Source organism: Sceloporus undulatus, chromosome 6 (genome assembly GCF_019175285.1).
Source record: "Sceloporus undulatus isolate JIND9_A2432 ecotype Alabama chromosome 6, SceUnd_v1.1, whole genome shotgun sequence".
Taxonomy (NCBI): domain Eukaryota; kingdom Metazoa; phylum Chordata; class Lepidosauria; order Squamata; family Phrynosomatidae; genus Sceloporus; species Sceloporus undulatus.
The window spans coordinates 160,143,850-160,161,822 of NC_056527.1; the positions used below are offsets into that span (position 1 = coordinate 160,143,850).

General features: G+C 41.1%; 1 protein-coding gene across 1 annotated transcript in view; it reads left to right on the forward strand.

Annotated features, from left to right (window-relative positions):
• The first annotated feature begins 2,018 nt into the window (after positions 1-2,018).
• The window catches only part of TRPM7 (transient receptor potential cation channel subfamily M member 7), a 71,300-nt gene continuing 55,345 nt past the window's right edge, over positions 2,019-17,973 (forward strand). Inside the window, 1 exon segment of the mRNA XM_042472217.1 lies at positions 2,019-2,270. Coding sequence (XP_042328151.1) covers positions 2,136-2,270 — 135 coding nt within the window. The 5' untranslated portion in view covers positions 2,019-2,135.

Below are 17,973 nucleotides of genomic sequence, written 5' to 3' on the forward strand. Positions count from 1 at the left end.
TTTTCCCACAAAAAGATAATGACAGAATAAGGAAAAACAACAGAACAACTAGATGGACACTTTTGACATGTTTATTTTTCTACGAAGTGCACAGACAAGGGAGTTTCCAAGTGCACTGGTGCGGTCATCTATGTGCTTACAGCAATATAAACACACAACACTTGAGGAGTGACAAGATACGTGTTTTCCAACACAAAGATTCTCTCTAGGCCAGGAAACCATCATATGAGGAGTAATCCTTTGAGCCTGTCCTGAAAATGTCCCTTTTAGCTTTAGTGGGGTGGGGTAGCGGGAAGATTGTCCTGCTACTGCTGCCTGGAAAGGAAAGGAGAGAAAATCTTCAGATGGAAGGCTGGTTATGTTAAGCAAAACATCCATTTTGTGCATTATAAAGGGGGATTAAAAACATCCATTGATGGGAAAAAAATCCACCAGTAGTTAGGGGTAATTGATGAAAATGTTGAATAACACTGGGCCCAGGACATAACCCTGTGACACCTCACTGGTCACTTTGGAGGCTGTCCCTAAGGGCGGCAAAACCATGTGCATGTCATACTGAGAAGGGAGCAAGCTTGTTTTCTGGTGTTCCAGAGATTACAACACGGAACAATGGATGCAAGCTCCAGGAAAAGGGATTCCAGCTCATCATTAGGAGGAACTTCCTGACAGTAAGGGCTGTTCGACAGTGGAACAAACTCCTTCCTCGGAGTGTAGTGGAGTCTCCCTCCTTGTAGGTCTTTAAATAGAGGCTGGATGGCCATCTGTCAAAGGGGATGCTTTGATGGAGAGTTCCTGCATGGCAGAATGGGCTTGGACTGGATCAGGGCCCTTTTTGGGGTCTCTTCCAACTCTACCATTCTATAAAAGTCTCATCCACAGGGCCTCCATGAGTCAAAACTGATTAAAGGGCAGTTAACAACAAAAATAATTTAACACCCCAATTTCTCACCTGAAGTATAAAAAACAATCTGGATATTGTTTTACCACAAGTTTAGATGTCTGTACACAGACAAGGCCCTAAAGATGACGCACGTGAATTGTTACTGGAATAGGAACTGCCTCACAGCTAAGGGGTGCTTCATTAAAAAACTTACGCTTGGAAAACCTTTTGCGTCCATTCATTCAAACCTGATTCTGACTAGCGAAGCAGGGTTTTAGACGGTCCCAGTTTCCGCTCCTGGTTGTCTGGCCACACCGTGATGTCCTTTATGGCGAATGCGGCTGTTGCCTTCTCCTCTTCATTTCTGGCATCCTGTCAAGAACAAAACAAAACACTGCTAAGCATAGCATCATCCTAGTAGGCACTGTCTTCTCCCCCGCAACCCTGGCTTCCCTTTCCTCCATTGAAGGGACCCCTCAGGACTAGCAAAGCCCCTCAGAGAGGCGCAGGGGCCTCGCGTGAGTAGGCTTTGCTTGCTATAGGGCCTGGGGCCATTGAGGAGGAAGCACATGCCTCAGGACAACTTGGGGTGGCCTCAGCATCCAAAGGAGCCTAGGGCAAAGCTGGATCCAGGTCAGCAGCTGCAGCGAGATTAGGATCTGGAGTGGGATTAGGATCTGGAGCAGGATTCGCATCTGGATCCAGATTGGCGGCTGCATCTGGAACAGGAAAAATGTAGAGCCAGGAAACACTTGTAAGCAGCAGCCACAAGGGTTCATCATTGCATGTGTTTCTGGACCATTACTAGGAACTGGCTCTTCATTTGATATCGACCCAAAAGCACGGCTTCTAATGCACTTGTTGAGAGGGCTTAATCTAAGTGATGTGAAGGTCCTCCCTAAGTGCCCTCCTTGTCCTCCATTTGTCCTCCAGACACAGCCAGCAGGACGTCGCAAGGTGCATCATCCAGGCCAAGGCCCCTTCTCTCTTGTTCCAGGGGCCAAAATGGCGTCGCGGTCCCAAACTTTCCCGCCTGAGTTCAACTGTCAGCAACCCCTCGCCCCGCCCACCGCTGACGTCACAAGAAGGCGCCCAGCAGCAGCAGCAGCAGCCCTCCGTCGCACAGTTATGAGACGCCGACGCCGCAGCCACTTCCGAGTCTGGAGGCAGAGCCTGCTCCTCCGTCCGTCTCCCTCAGTTGCCGCCGCCGCTTGTCTTTCTCTCCGCCGGCCTTAAGTTGTGCAGCTGCCGATAGATGGAGAGAGGCCCCGCGGAGCCCCGAGCAGGAGCCGCCTCAGGAGCCGCCATCGCCCCCCCTGGCCAGGCGGGAGCAGAGCCGGGGCTGCCGGCGGGGAAGAGAGCCCTCCGCTGCCCGCCCCTGAGGAGAATGGTGAGCAGCAGCAGGAAGGAGGAGGAGGAAGGCCGGGCTCCAGGCCTCGGCCCCTGGCCTCTCGCGGGCCACAGAAGCCAGGGAGCCCTTCCCAGGGAGAGCGAAAAGCTTCTGCATGGCTCTTCATGCCTCCCTCATTCTGCCCCTGGCTCTGGGACCCCTTTAGGTTGAGTTATATATACACAAACACACGCAAACACACACTTACACACAGATACTCACACAAACACACACACATATACATATACACACACATCAATGCATACACACACATATATATACACACACATATACACATATATATATACATATACACACATATACCTGCATACATATATATATGCACACACACATATATACACACATTTACACACACACACAGATATATATATATATATATATATATATATATATTTACATACATATTTACACACACACATATATATATACACACATCTATGCATACACACACACATATATGTGTATATACACACACACACACACACATACATGCATACATACATCTATGCATACACACACACACACACACACACACACACACAGGTGTGAAAGGGATTTAGGAGTCCTAGTAGACCACAAGAAGAATGTGAGTCAACAATGTGATGTGTCGGCTACAAAGGCCAATGCAATTCTAGGCTGCATCAATAGAAATATAATGTGTGTCTAGAGATCAAGAGAGTTCAAAGATATAGCCATGTCAGTCTGTGGAACCAGTATGCAGAGATCTTGTAGCAAAGGTGCCACTGGATCAGTGGTTCCCAAACTGTGCTCTTTGTCTAGAGCTCCAGGGACTTAAAAGATATAGCCCTGTTAGTCTGTGGAATCAGCATTGGAGCAAAGGTGCCATTGAATCAGTGGTCCCCAAACTGTGCTCTTTAAGGGATCTTGGAGTTCAGCTCCCAGAATCCCAGACTGTTGGCCAGCATGGCTGAGGCTTCTGGGAGCTGAAGTCCAAAATCTCTTAAAAGGGCACAGCTTGGGGAGCACTGATCTAGATCCAGGGCAGTAATGTGCCACTATTCTGCTTCTTTGTTCGCTCCTGAGGAGGAGGTTGAGGGAGGACTGTGGGGAAGAGGAGGAGGAGGAGGAGGAGGGCTGTGGCCTTGCTCTGTGGCCTCTGTCCCTCTCCTCTCCTGGGTCATGCTGCCCAGAGAAACCCTGTTGCCAAGTGAAGATAAAGCAGGGTTGCCTCTCTGCAGAGTCCCATGGAGAAGGGAGCCCATTTCAGGGAGAGGGCCTGGAGGGGTGAAGGTTTCAGCTTTATTTCTTCTCTCCATGTGCGTGTGGCTGGGGTGCTCCTTCATTTTTAATTTTATTTTGAATTTTACTATATGTGTGTGTATATATATATATATATACACACACACACACTCATGTGTGTGAAAGGGATCTAGGAGCCCTAGAAGACCACAGGTTGAACATGGGTTAACAATGTGATGCGGCAGCTAAAAAGGCCAGTGCGATTCTAGGGCTGCATCAATAAAACTACACTTCTGGCTTTGACTATTGTGTATTTGATTATTCATGGATTTTATTTAATATGTCCTCTCTAGTAATCTCTAGGTCCTCCAGTACAACTCTGTCAGAAGTTACTCATAGAGTTGTGCTGGAAAGCCTAGAAGTTCCTAGTGAAAACATTTCTCTAGGCATTTGTAGGTCCTCCAGCAGGATTCTGTGGTCAACCTCTGGCAGATGTTGACCACAGAGATTCCTAGAGAGAGGTTTCCTCAGGTAAAAACATAGTGTTTTTGTTATTTCTGCATTCACTTGGGTCTTATGCCACCAAGCCCAGCAAATGTGGAGGGGCGAGTGTATAGTGTCTACATTGAGGGAATTCAAAGATATAGCCATGTTAGTCTGTGGAATCAATATGTAGCAAATGTGCCACTATATCAAAGGAAGTAACAGCGACACTCTATTCTGCTCTGGTCAGGACTCACCTGCAATACAGTACTGTGTCCAGTTCTGGGCAACACAATTCAAAAAGGACATTGAGAAGCTGGAGCATGTCCAGAGGAGGGCAACCAAAATGGGAAAGGGTCTGGAAACCATGCCCTATGAAGAACGACTCAGGGAGCTGGGGATGTTTAGCCTGGAGAAAAAAAGGTTAAGAGGTGATATGATAGCGCTGTTTAAGTATTTGAAGGGATGTCATATTGAGGATGGAGCAAGCTTGTTTTCTCCTGCTTCAGAGTCTAGGATCAGGAACAATGGATGCAAGCTCCAGGAAAAGGGATTCCACCTCAACATTAGGAGGAACTTCCTGACAGTAAGAGCTGTCTGAAAGTGGAACACATTTCCTCAGAGAGTGGTGTAGTCTCCTCCTTTATAGGTTTTTAAACAGAGGCTGCATGGCCATCTGTCAGGGCTGCTTCAATTGTGAGTTCCTGCATGGCAAGAGGTTGGGCAGGATGGCCCTTATGGTCTATTCCAGCTCTATGATTCTGTGATTCTATTCTTCTGGAATTACAGAATAAATGGCAAGGGAGCTTTAATCCAGCCCCCTGCCCCATTTTAGCCTTTTCATACCTTTATAAAAATGGTACCACAGTAAAAGGTGCAGGCTTTGGGATCAAGAGGTTACACACTCCTACCACATACAGGGATTCTTTGTGTCACTAGGGGGGATGGAGGCAATTGCCTTCATTCTTGTTGGTTGGCTTCCAAGGAGTTTATTGGTTGCCACTGTGGAACTGTGTTGAATTGGATGATCCGAGTTGGACTTTGGTCTGAGCTGACAGGGAGCCTGCTTATGTTAACATGAACCCTCCTCACTCCCACCCTGGACACCTTTTTGTTTTTCCAAAATGAACTGTCTCCATGTAAAAGAGAGAACAGGGACATCTGTTTCTCTTAGTCCACGGGCCTAACTCCATTTGAGCCCCAGGATCCTTTTTAAACATGAGTGTGTGTGTATATTGAACACTGCTGGGGATATCTGTAGAAGGGAACCTTTGTTTGGCAGTTCAGAAAGATTCAGTTTCCCCGTCTTTCTTCATAGAGGTGGCAATCTGAGATGTCCACAAAATAAGGAGGAGGAGAACAATACAACCTTTCTTGTAATACTAGAGGTCCTCTATATTTGCGGCTTTGACATTTGCGGCTTTGATTATTTGCTGTTTTGATTAGTATGTTCTCCCTAGGAATCTCTAGGTCCTCCAGCGCAACTCTGCCAGAAGTTGACCATAGAGTTGTGTGGAGAACCTAGAAGTTCCTAGAGAAAACCCTTCTCTAGGCATTTGTAGGTCCTCCAGCATGAGTCTATGATCAATGTTATGGTTGACTTCATTCACACTTTTGAAAACCAGACCAAAATTTTTATTTTCAAATGTGTTGTAACTGAGAAGAGTTAACAGATTAGGCCAGCTGTCCAAACATTCAAAGGTGCTCTTGCCCACAAAGGTTGCTGGCACAGAGCTTTGAAAATGCTGATCAGTCTGTCAGCTGGATAAATTAAATACAGTGGACCCTTATTATCCGCTGGGGTTTGGTTCCAAGATCCCCCGTGGATAACAAGATCCGTGGATGCTCAAGTCCCATTAAATATAATGACTTAGCAAAATGATGTCCCTTATAAAAATTGGAAAATCAAGGTTTGATATTTGAAATTTGTACCTTTTTTTGAACATTTTCAAACCGTGGATTCTTGCATCCGTGTATAAAAAAATCAGTGTATAAGAAGGGCCAACTGTAATAGGCTGAATCTGGTTTGCAGGCTGTGGGTTTTCCATTGCCGCCTCCACACAAGTATATTTCTCTACTTCCACCTTCATTACTATGATGACTGGATCCAAGGTGCTCGAATGGAATGTTATTGGTATCTCTAACTTTAAACTTGTGGGGATCCGTTCCTTATCCCCACCCATGAGTTCCAAAACCTGCGCATATTCAAGCCCCATAGGCTTCAATGGGTCACGTATATGCCAAAATCCTATTAGTGTGCATGTTTTTTCTCTTCTGTTTGAAAACATCTCAAGCATACGAGTTTTGTGTCTGTGAATCTAGACCCAAGCTAGACTTGAGACTACAGTGGGACCTTGGTATCTTCTGGGGATTGGTTCCAGGATATATATCCCCTGCCCCGTGAATAACAGAATCAGTGGATGCTCCAGTCCCATTATATATGGTGGTATAGTAAAATGGTGTCCCTAATATAAAATGGTAAAATTAAGATCTCCTTTTGGGGTTTTTTGGGGGGGAGTGGTGAGATATTTTCAAGCTGCTTGAATCCATGGATGCAGAATCTCTGGATACAGAAGGCCAATTGTTCTTGTGTTGTTTCTAGCCAAGCAGATTGTTTTGTCATTGCAGTTATAATACTTCATGTTTTAAGTAAAAATTTAGGCAGTAATTATTAGCTGTATTTTGTAAGTACATATTGTAGACGGTTTGGAAGTTGTTCTGGAGTTGTTCACTCTTAATTTCAGTCCTCTTTTATACTCACCAAGGGCATGTTAACAGGATGAAAATTCAGAAGTGGATGGGGTGTCTCAGGACTGTCAGCAGACCATGTAGTACTTCAGCCACACGCCTTTTTCTGTTAGGTCAATTAAAGGCCATAGTGCATCTTTATGAATCTGTTATTCCACCCCACCATTGAAAAGAAACCTACCATTGCTCTCATTATCAACTGTGGGAAGGAAAGAAATGTGAAGAGCCCATGATTTTACAAGGGGTGTTGTATTCTTAAATGTTACAGCCTCATCTCCTGTGTGTTCATATAGGCCTAAATTGGGTAGCTCTGCTTCCGTCAAAGTCTAGATTGCAGATTGTAGTCCTTAACAATTCACTTAATAAAGAATTTCTTATTCCAGGGTACATGAACGCATAAAGTGGAGTTGCAAGTTAGGACCATCCTTAATTAAACTAGTTGATTAAATGAAAACAGCTTGATACAGTTTTGTATTGATGTATTTTAGTTATATTTTACATTTTATTTAAGTTGTATTTTATATATTTATATTTCAAGGTACAGCTTTTAAAGGTGTATGCAATTAATTTGCTTCTGTTCTTTTTTGGTAAAATGATATGCATAATTAGACTCTTACATTACAAAACATAAGCTATTTAAATACTAATTAATATCTTTCTTTTTTTACATGCAGCGATTCATTGCCAAATAAAAGAACAGGCTGCATGTAGTACATCTGACGCAAACTGGGAAAAGCTCTAAGTGAATTACAGTTAAAGAAGTATGTGTAGTATATGCTCCTGGGTGTTTCCATACTGGGTGTTGATCTCTTTCTGCTCAGCATAGATAAAACTAAAAGTAACCTTTTCCCCATCATACTTCTTTAACTTTAATTCACTTAGAGCTTTTCCCAGTTTGCATCAAATGTAGTATATGTTTGTTCCTTTATTTGGCAGTGGATCATTGTGGGTGGAAATAAGTTACGGGTGGAAATGCAGTCTTAACCAACCAGAGAGTTAACCAAACCAAGCTGCTTGGAATAGTAACTCTCTCAACTATGATTTAATATAAAATATAAATTTATAAATGTAAATATATTAAATTGATATATAAATACAGTAGTGGATTGTAACTCCACTTTATACAATCCCTTACCCTGGAACAACAAACTCTACATCATAGAAATGCTGATCTTTGAAGGCAAATTACAATCATTAGATCTGCTGTTTTTTTAAAACAAATATGAAAGTGATACCATGCATTAACAAAATGTGACAAAAAATGTGCTGTAGAGACTGCTTCAGTTAGGACCATTTTAGCATTTATAAAATGGACAACAAACTTCTCTCTCTCTTTCTCTCTCTCTCTCTCACCCACTCACTCACATATTCATTCATACATACATAATGTGTTGCCATCCAGGATTCTTAGTGGGTTTCAACCCTTCCTTAAAAGAAAATTACCTCTAATGCTCTCTTCCTCTTGTCAGTGTAGGTTCACAAGTTCACTTTGCTGTTTCGCAAAAGTATTCAAAAGGTTCCAGTAATCCATTCAACACCACACCCGTTCCAGGTAAATGCCATAGACAGAGACTTCCACTTGACGGTTCCTGCAGCACTTTACACACCCAGAAGAAGTATGATCTGTCCCAGTAATTTTTCACCCTGAATCAGAGAAACTGTTATGTGAGAGGACTGTAAACCCCTTCCTCATAAGTCCTTGCACTTTTCTGATAACTCATGAAAATTGTAGAATTCAAAGATATAGCCTTGTTAGTCTGTAGAATCAGTATGTTTTCGTTGTTTTTTTCTTTTCTGTTTATGTTTTTGTAGATTTCTTTTTCATGATGTTTAAATTCTGTCTAGTTTTTTATACGTTTTGTGTTTTTTCTGTTTTGTTTTGAGGTGTCTGGATGGGTGCTTTTTGTGTGAATGTGAAGTAGTGTTGTGATGTCTTGCTTTGTTGAGATGTAACTATTTTTAATTCAATAAAATAAATAAAAAATAGTAAGCTGTTTATTTCTGCAGTTACAGAATCATAGAGTTGGAAAAGGTCACAAGGTCCATTCAGTCCAACCCCTGCCATGCAGGAACTCACAATTAAAACACTCCCAACAGATGGCCATCCAGTCTCTGTTTAAAGTCCTCCGAAGAAGGAGGCTCCACCACACTCCAAAGGAGTCTGTTCCACTCTCAAACAGCTCTTACTGTCAGGACGTTTCTCCTAATGTTGAGGTGGAATTTCTTTTCCTATAACGTGCATCCATTGTTCTGTGTGTCTTATTCTCTGGCGCACCACTTAAACAGGGCTATCATATCACCTCTTAACCATCTCTTCTCCAGGCTAAACATATCCAGTGCTCCCCAAGCCACTCCTCATAGGCATGGTTTCCAAACTTCACCATTTTGGTCACCCTCCTCTGGACACACTCCAACTTATCCACATCCTTCTTGAATTGTAGTGTGCACAACTGGACAGTATTTCTGGGGAGGTCTAACCAAAGCAGAATAGAGTGGTACCATTCCTTCGATCTAGACTCTATACTCCTGTTGATGCAGCCTAGAATTGTTTTGTCTTTCTTAGCTGCTGCATCACATTGCTGACATGCTCAGCCTGTGGTCCACTAAGAGTCCTAGTGCACCTAAGGGACCCTCTAAGAACCAAGTATTCAATAAGCTAATTGGTAGATGATTTCTATATCAGAGGGCTGCTTTATAAACTCCAGCATGGAATATCTTATACGGTTTGCAGAAGGGGGGGAAAAGGACAATCAAATTAGCAATGAGAACACTGTCTGGGTATGCATTTAGATCTTAGATTCCAGACAGTATCTCAGGACATAGTTGTGAACCCTGGCTTGTTTAGGAAAGCAAGTGCAAGCTTATAGACAGAACAATGATCCAACTTTTTTAGGTACTCACTGTGATACAAACCCTCAGTTATGGTTTCTTTGTTTCTCTGGTTTGTTGGGAGAGAAACAAACTAGAGAAGTGCTTGTTTCTGGACAAATGATAAACCATGGAACAAACTCACTGCTCCTGCAAGTGGACGTGATTGGGCAACATATGTTGCTTGTTGTTGTTGTTGTTGTTGTTGTTGTGTCTTCAAGTTATTTCCAGTTTATGGCGATCATATCACAGGGTTCTTGGCAAGATTTGTTGACCGTGGTGTTTGCCTTTGCTTTCCTCTGAGGGTGAGAGAATATTTCTGCCCAAGATCACCCAGTGAGTTTCTATGGCTGAGTGAGGAATTCAAATCCTGGTCTCCAGCATCATAGTCTAATGGTCAAACCACTACACCATGCTGGATCTCAACATATATTAGTACTCTGTTTGCAAATGAAAAGCCATGGAACATGTAAATCCCTGGTTCAGTTGTGCTATTAGTGGCCCAGTTTACTATTGTTTCCAATAATAATCTTTTCTTTTTGGTTAATAAACTATTTTTGCTCTCCACAAGAGATGATATGTGGGATTTTTTTTAGAAAGCTGACCTATTTATTGTCAGTGATTTTGTATCTGATTTTATTCAGCACTTTTGAGTAAAGCTAACTGACGTCTTTTGTGGGTTTTTCGGGCTCTGTGGCCATGTTCTAGAAGAGTTGTTTCTTCTAAGATACCAGCCACAGATACTGGCGAAATGTCAGGAATAAACCCTTCTAGAACATGGCCACATAGCCCGAAAAACCCACAAAAATCTATGGATGCCAGCCATGAAAACCTTCAGCTTCACTAACTGAAATCTTTTTCTCCCGTTCTAGTGGATAATTTGGCTGGTATTTGGCAACTTTTTGGATCGTTCAGTTTGGGGGGAAAGGCTTTTTAAATAGAGATTTCTGCATGAGCTGGTTAGTAAGTACTTATTATCTTGTTTAAAGCTTAGCAATTACATAAATAGGTAATGTTAAAATTGGAAGGTAGGCAAAGAGGTGAGACGTCTGTGGCAGGTTTTGGAGCCTGGATGTTTAAACAGGTCTAGGAAGATATATCTTTACATTATGCTTCCAACAGCAACTTTAGGACCATAGCAATAATTTCCCACACAAGCAAAAATAGGCTCAAAATTCTTCAACATGGGTTCCAATCATATATATCTATAGAAAAATCCCAGAAGTGCAAGTAAGGTTCAGAACAGGAAGAGGCACTAGGGACCGCATTGCAAACATACGATGGCTAATGGGGTGCACCAAGGAATTCCAGAAGAAATTTAACATTTACTTTATAGATTATAGCAAAACCTTTGACCACATAGACAATGAAAAGATATGGACTGCTCCTAAAGACATGTGAGTGCCACTACATTTGATAGTCCTGATGAGAAATCTGTACTTAGCACAAGAGGCTACTGTTAGAACAGAATACAGAAGAACAGAGTGGTTCCTTGTCAGTCAAAGCTGCATTCTGTCACTATACTTGTTGAATGTGTATGTAGACTTAGGAGGAGGAGGAGTGAATGTAGGTAGAAGGAACATCAACAATCTAATGCGGCCTCTTGTCCTAAGTACAGGTTTCTTATCAGGGCTATCAGATGTAATGACACTCCCATCTCTTTAAGAGCCATCCATAATGTTTAGTGATCTATGCAGTCAAATGCTTTGCTATAGCCTATAAAGCATATGGTGATTTTATTCTGGAATTCTTGGGAATTCTCTCTTATTCATTGTATGTTTGTGATGTGATCCCTAATGTCTCTTCCTTTCCTGAACCCTGCTTGCACCTCTGGGATTTCTTTCTCCATATATGATTGGAGTCTATGCTGCATAATTTTGAGCATAATTTTGTTTGCATGGGAAATTAATGCTATGGTCTTATAGTTACTGCAGTCTTCTGTGTCTCCTTTTTTGTGGATGTATATTGATAGTTTCCAGCTGTTTGGCCATAGTTTTGTTTTCCATATTCCAGTTAACATTTGAGTTGATTCTGTCAGTGTGGATTATCATCTGTTCCTGGTGATTTATTCTTCCTAATTTCACTTATTGGAACTTCTACCTTGCTTTTTTGACTTTGGGGTTCATCCTTGTATGGTTCCTCATCCAAGTGTCATTCATTTTATCATCTCTTTTATATAGCTCTTTTGTGTTTTCCTTCCACTGTTTTTTTATATCTTCTTGGCTCTGTAGTATGTTCTTCTGGTCATAGAGCATCTCTGCTCTAGGTTTGAATTTCTCTTCGAGTTCCCGGATCTTGTGGAAGAGCTCTCTTCTTCTTCCCATTTTGTTGTTATCATCTATTTCTCTGCACTGATCGTTATATTAGTTCGCCTTATCCTTTTGTTAGGCAGTGGCGTTCATGGTTCTGGTTTTGTTCCTGCCTCCCTTTTCTTTTGCTTCTTGTCTTTTTTTCCCTTAAAGCATTGTATCTGATATCCATTGTTTCTTCTTTTTCTTTTTGGTCACCAATAGTGTTTTTCTGCATGTTCCTTGGCTTCAGACCATAAATAACTATTCCTCAAATAACTCACATAGCTACTTCTGAATTAAAGCATATCTAAAAATGAACTTGTTATATTAGAGTTGTGTGCAGTTGGATTTTTATATTGTAAATAATTTATTGACTATTTAAAACTAGAACATTTGATATTCTGGCAATGTGGTATAACCATGAAGAAACATTTGTTTGTATTCAAAGGTGGGCTTGGAAAGCAAGGGGTTTTTGCATAGGTGTTTAGTATGGGAGTTTGAGGGTGAAGCATGGAATCCAGTTTCAGTGCCTACATAAGACTATTGAATATGAACAGTGAAGGAGCTGCTGCAGTCACCTGTAACAGTTGTGGTATATTTGTGTTCTTGCCAATGGATGTGGACAACCTCTCCTTCACCAAGTTCAAGTTGGTAGCCCTGGTGGAAGAGAATTTTTAATAATCTTTTATTAATAATAAAAAAAGTGAAATAGGCCAAACAGAAAATGAGGTGGAGTAGCATCATATGTCATGGATGTTTATACTCGTGAAGAGATCCAGGACTTAAAACCTGGAAGCCATTTGGATAAAAATTAAAGGAGAAAGAAACAACAGGAAATCTACTACAGACCCCCAAGTCAGGCTGACGAATTGGACCACATACTCAGAAAGGAGAAATATAGTAGTGATGGGTGACTTCAGCTATGCTGCTATTTTATGGAAGAGTTTAAGGTCCAATAAATTCCTCACTTGTCTGGCAGACAGTTTCATTGGCCAAAAGGTGGAAGAGGCAATGAAATGATCAACTAGTTTAGATCTGACCCTACCCAACAGGGATGAGCTGGTTAATGGGTTGGAAGTAGCAGGATCCTTAAGTGGGAGTGACCACATTCTCCTGGAGTTTGTTATACAGTGGAAAGGGGAAGCCAGGCATAGTCAGACATGCATTCTAGACTTTAGGAAAGCTGATTTCAGTAAATGTAAGGAAATACTGAGTGTGTTCCCAGGGTCAGGAATACTAATAGAGAAGGGAGTTGAGGATGGATGGGAGTTTCTCAAAAGGGAGATATTGAAGGCACAATTTCAAACAGTTCCAATGAGGAGGAAAAATGGGAGGCGTCTCAAGAAACCAGGGTGGATGACTAAAGAACTTTCAATTGAGCTGTTTTAAAAAAGATATGTATAAAAAATGGAAAAGGGGGAAAATCACCAAAGAGGAGTTCAAACAAATAGCTAGCACATGTAGGGAAAAATCAGGAAAGCTAAAGCGCAGAATGAACTCAGGCTTGGTAGCGAGGTTAAGAACAATAAAAAGGGGTTTTTTTTGGGGGGGGGTATGTCCGTAGCAAAAAGAAGAAGAAGGAAATGGTAGGGCCACTGCATGGAGAAGATGGAGAAATTCTAACAGGGGATAGAGAAACCAGGGTTATTGTCAGCCAGACATAATTCTAACTGTGTGTTCCTATTTAGCAAGGTTCCAAACTTAAGAACTCTGGTTAATAGCAAACCTTGGTTACGGGAACAGGTTATGCAAACCCACGTTTTCAGACATGAAAACACCCCTCCATCATGCCTTCAATCATGGTCAATTAATGGCTGCAATAGTTTTCTTTTTAACAACCTGGAAATGGTATGGCATTTTTAGAACAGTTATATTCTAGAGAAAGGTGCCCTTTGAATCAGGAGAACTCCTTACTTCAGAAGGGAAAACATGCCTGATGGGGCAGAGTATGTAATGATGTCCTGGGGGGAGCCTCAGAGATGGCTATCTAGAAGCTGCTCCAAGGTAGAAGTTTTATTCTAGGACTTAATTTACATTTGTTCTGACAAAATTCCTTGCAGAATCATCTAGTGTATATTCTAGTAAAATAACTTGTAATCTCTGTTGCATATTTGTGTAATATAAGAGGGTCGAAAAAGCAAGAAATTGTATTGTTAACAAACTACTTTGTATGTGTGAACTCATTGTGCTATAATTTCCACCTCAGGTGCTCAGTTTCTAAAATGAGATTCATTGACTGTAAGTGATGATAGGAAGATAAAGAGGTTTACTTGTGGAATTTTTGCCTTCCAGCTATTGCTTTTGGAGTCCCGTGTGGGGTAACGTGTTACAGTCAGCTAGGCATGGGTTACGGCCTAGTCCCATGATCACCATGTGTTTGGTTAATAAAAATATATCTTTTAAACTTTACAGCTTCATGTAAATAGTGGAAATAGATGGGTTTATAAATAAATGCCTCAGTTGAGATCTGCTTTTCCAGATAGGTTTGGGAATTTTCTTTAAAGCGCTGCAAGGGGAGCTGGTATATACTGATTTTCTATATTAAATTTTGAATTAAGAGATTTAATAAATGAAAGGTGTCACATGTGTAAGAATGCTTTTTATTTGATAGTTTTTCTTCTAGCTCTTATTGCTGGGGGTGGAATGTGCATTTGTGCCAGAGGTTCAGTTAGGAACTGAGGTTTGAACAGGCTTTCGGTGTGTATTACACTGTGAGTTCATTCAGAGAAGACTGGGAAAATTACTTTCTGTTGGGAAAATATTGCATATATGAGATTTTTGCATTCACAACCTTACTTTGAAAATTATAAATTGTTGTGAAATAGTAGTGGTTAGCATGTTGATAGTGGGCAGTGGCGTTGCTGTGGTTGGTGTCACTTGGTGCCTTGGCCCCCCTCCACCTGCCCAGACTGCTACTGAGGGGTGCGATACTGAGGCCTCCACAGCGACCATTCAGGGCCCAGCATGTCTGCTTGCTCAGCAATCACGCCAGACTGAAGAGTCTTTCACTTTCCTCCAAACTAGTAAAAACTACTCAAAACAGAAAACAAGTGTGGGTCCAGGGTGTGTGGGAAAGGCATTCCCAATGGAGGAGCACAGTTGAGAAGCAAGAGCTGCTGCTGCTGCTGCTGGCTGTTGCCGGTGCACACACGTGAAAAAGTGAGGACACTGACAAAAGCTAATGATGGGAGATTGTGGGATGGAGTCTGCATGCTTAGGGAAACAATAGCAAGCACCAGCACAGTGTGGTGCCATGCCCCCTGAAGCCAAAATCTTATTACAAATTAAGCAAAGATGCAACATAGGCAAGGGCTTCCAGAAACACTCTAGATTCATTATGTGTTTGATTTGGAATTGATTTTTGGTTGTTGCATGTTCAGAAATCTTGCCAAATTTTCATGACCCTCCCATTCAGTTATGCAATCCAACATGCGACCCACTGTTTAAAAAGCTTTGGTCTAGACAGTGGTCATGTTTCTATTTCAGTCTGTGGCTTTTCTTTACCTGAGAGCACAGATTTCTGTTCTCAGGAGCAGTCAGGACAAAAGGTAATAAAGGGCAACACTTGAATCACTCATGCTGGTTGCACTAGCCCCATTGAACTCAGTCAGATTTATGTCTGAGTAAATTGTATAGGATTTCAGTGAATTAAAGAGAGAGAGAGAGAAAATCCTTTCCTAAGTGTTACCTATTATTTTTCTTTGTTTCGTTTTAAGGTTTAATTTAAGTATTAAAAGCCTGTTTCTAACACTTCTCCTATTACTGCTATTGCTATTGTTTTCCTAGATGTGTATTTTAATGCATGGTTGGTTATCAAGAACTGCCTGCTCCCTTTGGTTCAGTAAAGTAATATTTTGTATTTCAACAGCAAGCTTTATTTAGGTAATCAAAGAAGTTAACATTGGCCTGTTACAGACAGCCAAAATAAAGCTGCTTCGAGTCACAGTGGAGGTATGGTAATGAGCATGCATCCAAAGAGTCCAGAAGCCACACCAAAGCCACGCTCCAGTCTGGAGCATGGCTTTGGTGCAAACTTCTGGATTCGGAGGACGCAGGCATCCTTGAACACCATACCTCCACTGTGACTCGAAGCAGCTTTATTTTGGCTGTCTGTAACAGGCCATTATGGCTTTTGCAGACAGGATTGCCATAATCCCCAGATACCCTCACAGAGTTAGCAGTGCACCCATCCCATACATTTGCAGGCTTCCCCCCATTCATTCACAAACCAATAAGGCATAAGCAATAGCAGTACACACACTAATAAAAAAGCAAACAAATAAATCAGCAAACAGCATAACACATCAACCATTTTCATGGCAGGATCTGACAGATTCCTGACAATAGGGCTGCATCCATACTGCATAAATAATCCAATTTGTTACAACTTTAACTGCCATAGCTTGATGTTATGGAATTCTGGGAACTGTAGTTTGTTGTAGCATCAGAGCTCTTTGACAGAGAAGGCTAGATATCTCACAAAACTACAGTTCCCAGAATTCCATAGCATTGAGCCATGGCAGTTAAAGTGGTGTCAAACTGGATTATTTCTGCAGCTTGGATGCAGCCAGGTGTATAATAATGTACAGAAACAACTTCTGCTGTCCAACACTACTTGGAATTATGAAGTGACAACAGAAATGCAGTATATCCCATGGAATAATCCCTATTACTTAAGAAATGAGGTTCTTATCTGGTCAGATAAAGAAACAGAAGAAAGCCCCTGGGCAAAGGGCCTGTTAACGTTTCAGCTCTTCAGGATGTGGTTGATCTTCTGAGTAGGACACAAGGCAAATACTGTACTACTACCAGAATTGATCAAGCTGATCAAAATCACCCTTACAATACCAGTTTCATTATGTTAAACTGAAAAGTTATTCTCATGCCTTCATAGAATAAAGACTATGGAGTAGTATGTAAAGTATCAAAATTTTATAATTGGAATGTAATGTTTCTGTTGAGTACTTAGGAATGGAGTGTGGCTTTGGCATGGCTTCTGGCCTCTTAGGACGCATTTAAGCAGCATACCTCCAAAGTGACCCAAAGCAGCTTTATTTTGGCCTGTTTGTTTGGGCCCTATCTCCAAGAATTTATCTTTGAATTTATGGAGAATCAAGTATGACACCCTAAATTTTCACTTGAGCAATTTACATGATACTGAATAGTGAAATAACAGTCATCTCAGTAAACTGCCATGTGAGACATTTAGTCGTGCATGGATTCATTCCTTAGCATCCTAGTAGTAAGCTGTGGTAGAGTGGTCCATGATAGATTGGTTATTCAAATGTGAGTGTTACTGAAAGTAAAGGGGGATATGAGTATGTAGGAGTAGCCTCACCTCAGTGCTTTTGGACCAAACACTCAGACATTGCATGTTTTTGCATTGCGCTGGTGTTTGAGTGAGATTCCAGAAGATAAACCATCCATAGTGAATCTTCAGTTACGGTTTTTAACAGACAACTACCTCACAATTCATAAAAATTAAGATTTTCTGTTGTGTATTAATAGCCAAGGACTGATACCAAAACACTATGCCTTACTATTTTATAGCAGCTTTTAAATTTTTAGTATTATAGTTAGAGAATAGAATATTTCCTTAGAGAGAAACCTCCTTGAACTATTCAGTTGATTTAAATGTGATAATAGAATGGTCCTTGTAAAGAAAAGTTAAATTATTTTAAGGCCTGATCTCATCCTGCACTTTAGCGGCAGAGTGTTGTTATAACCTGTCATCTGCAAAACCTTAAATTAAAGTAAAATTGGTGGTATAAGATTGATCCACCAAGAAGACTGCTTAGTTGTTCAGCATGGATTTCTGCAGAGAAAAGATAAGATGGACATTGTATCCTGAGCAGGTATTTTATAAAAAAAAAAAAAAATCTTGTTAGTTTTATTGTTTTAAATCTTATTGCTCAATATAGCATAAATTTAAGGTGCATAGAACAGCTGAAAACAAGTAAAGTACATGGTCTTTAGTTCTTAGAAGTTTTTTTAAACAAATTAACTTGTGTTAATTTTTCTTTTGAGATAAAAAAATAGAACATCTTGTATATTGTCTAATATGGTGATTTGTTTTGCATTTCATACTGAAT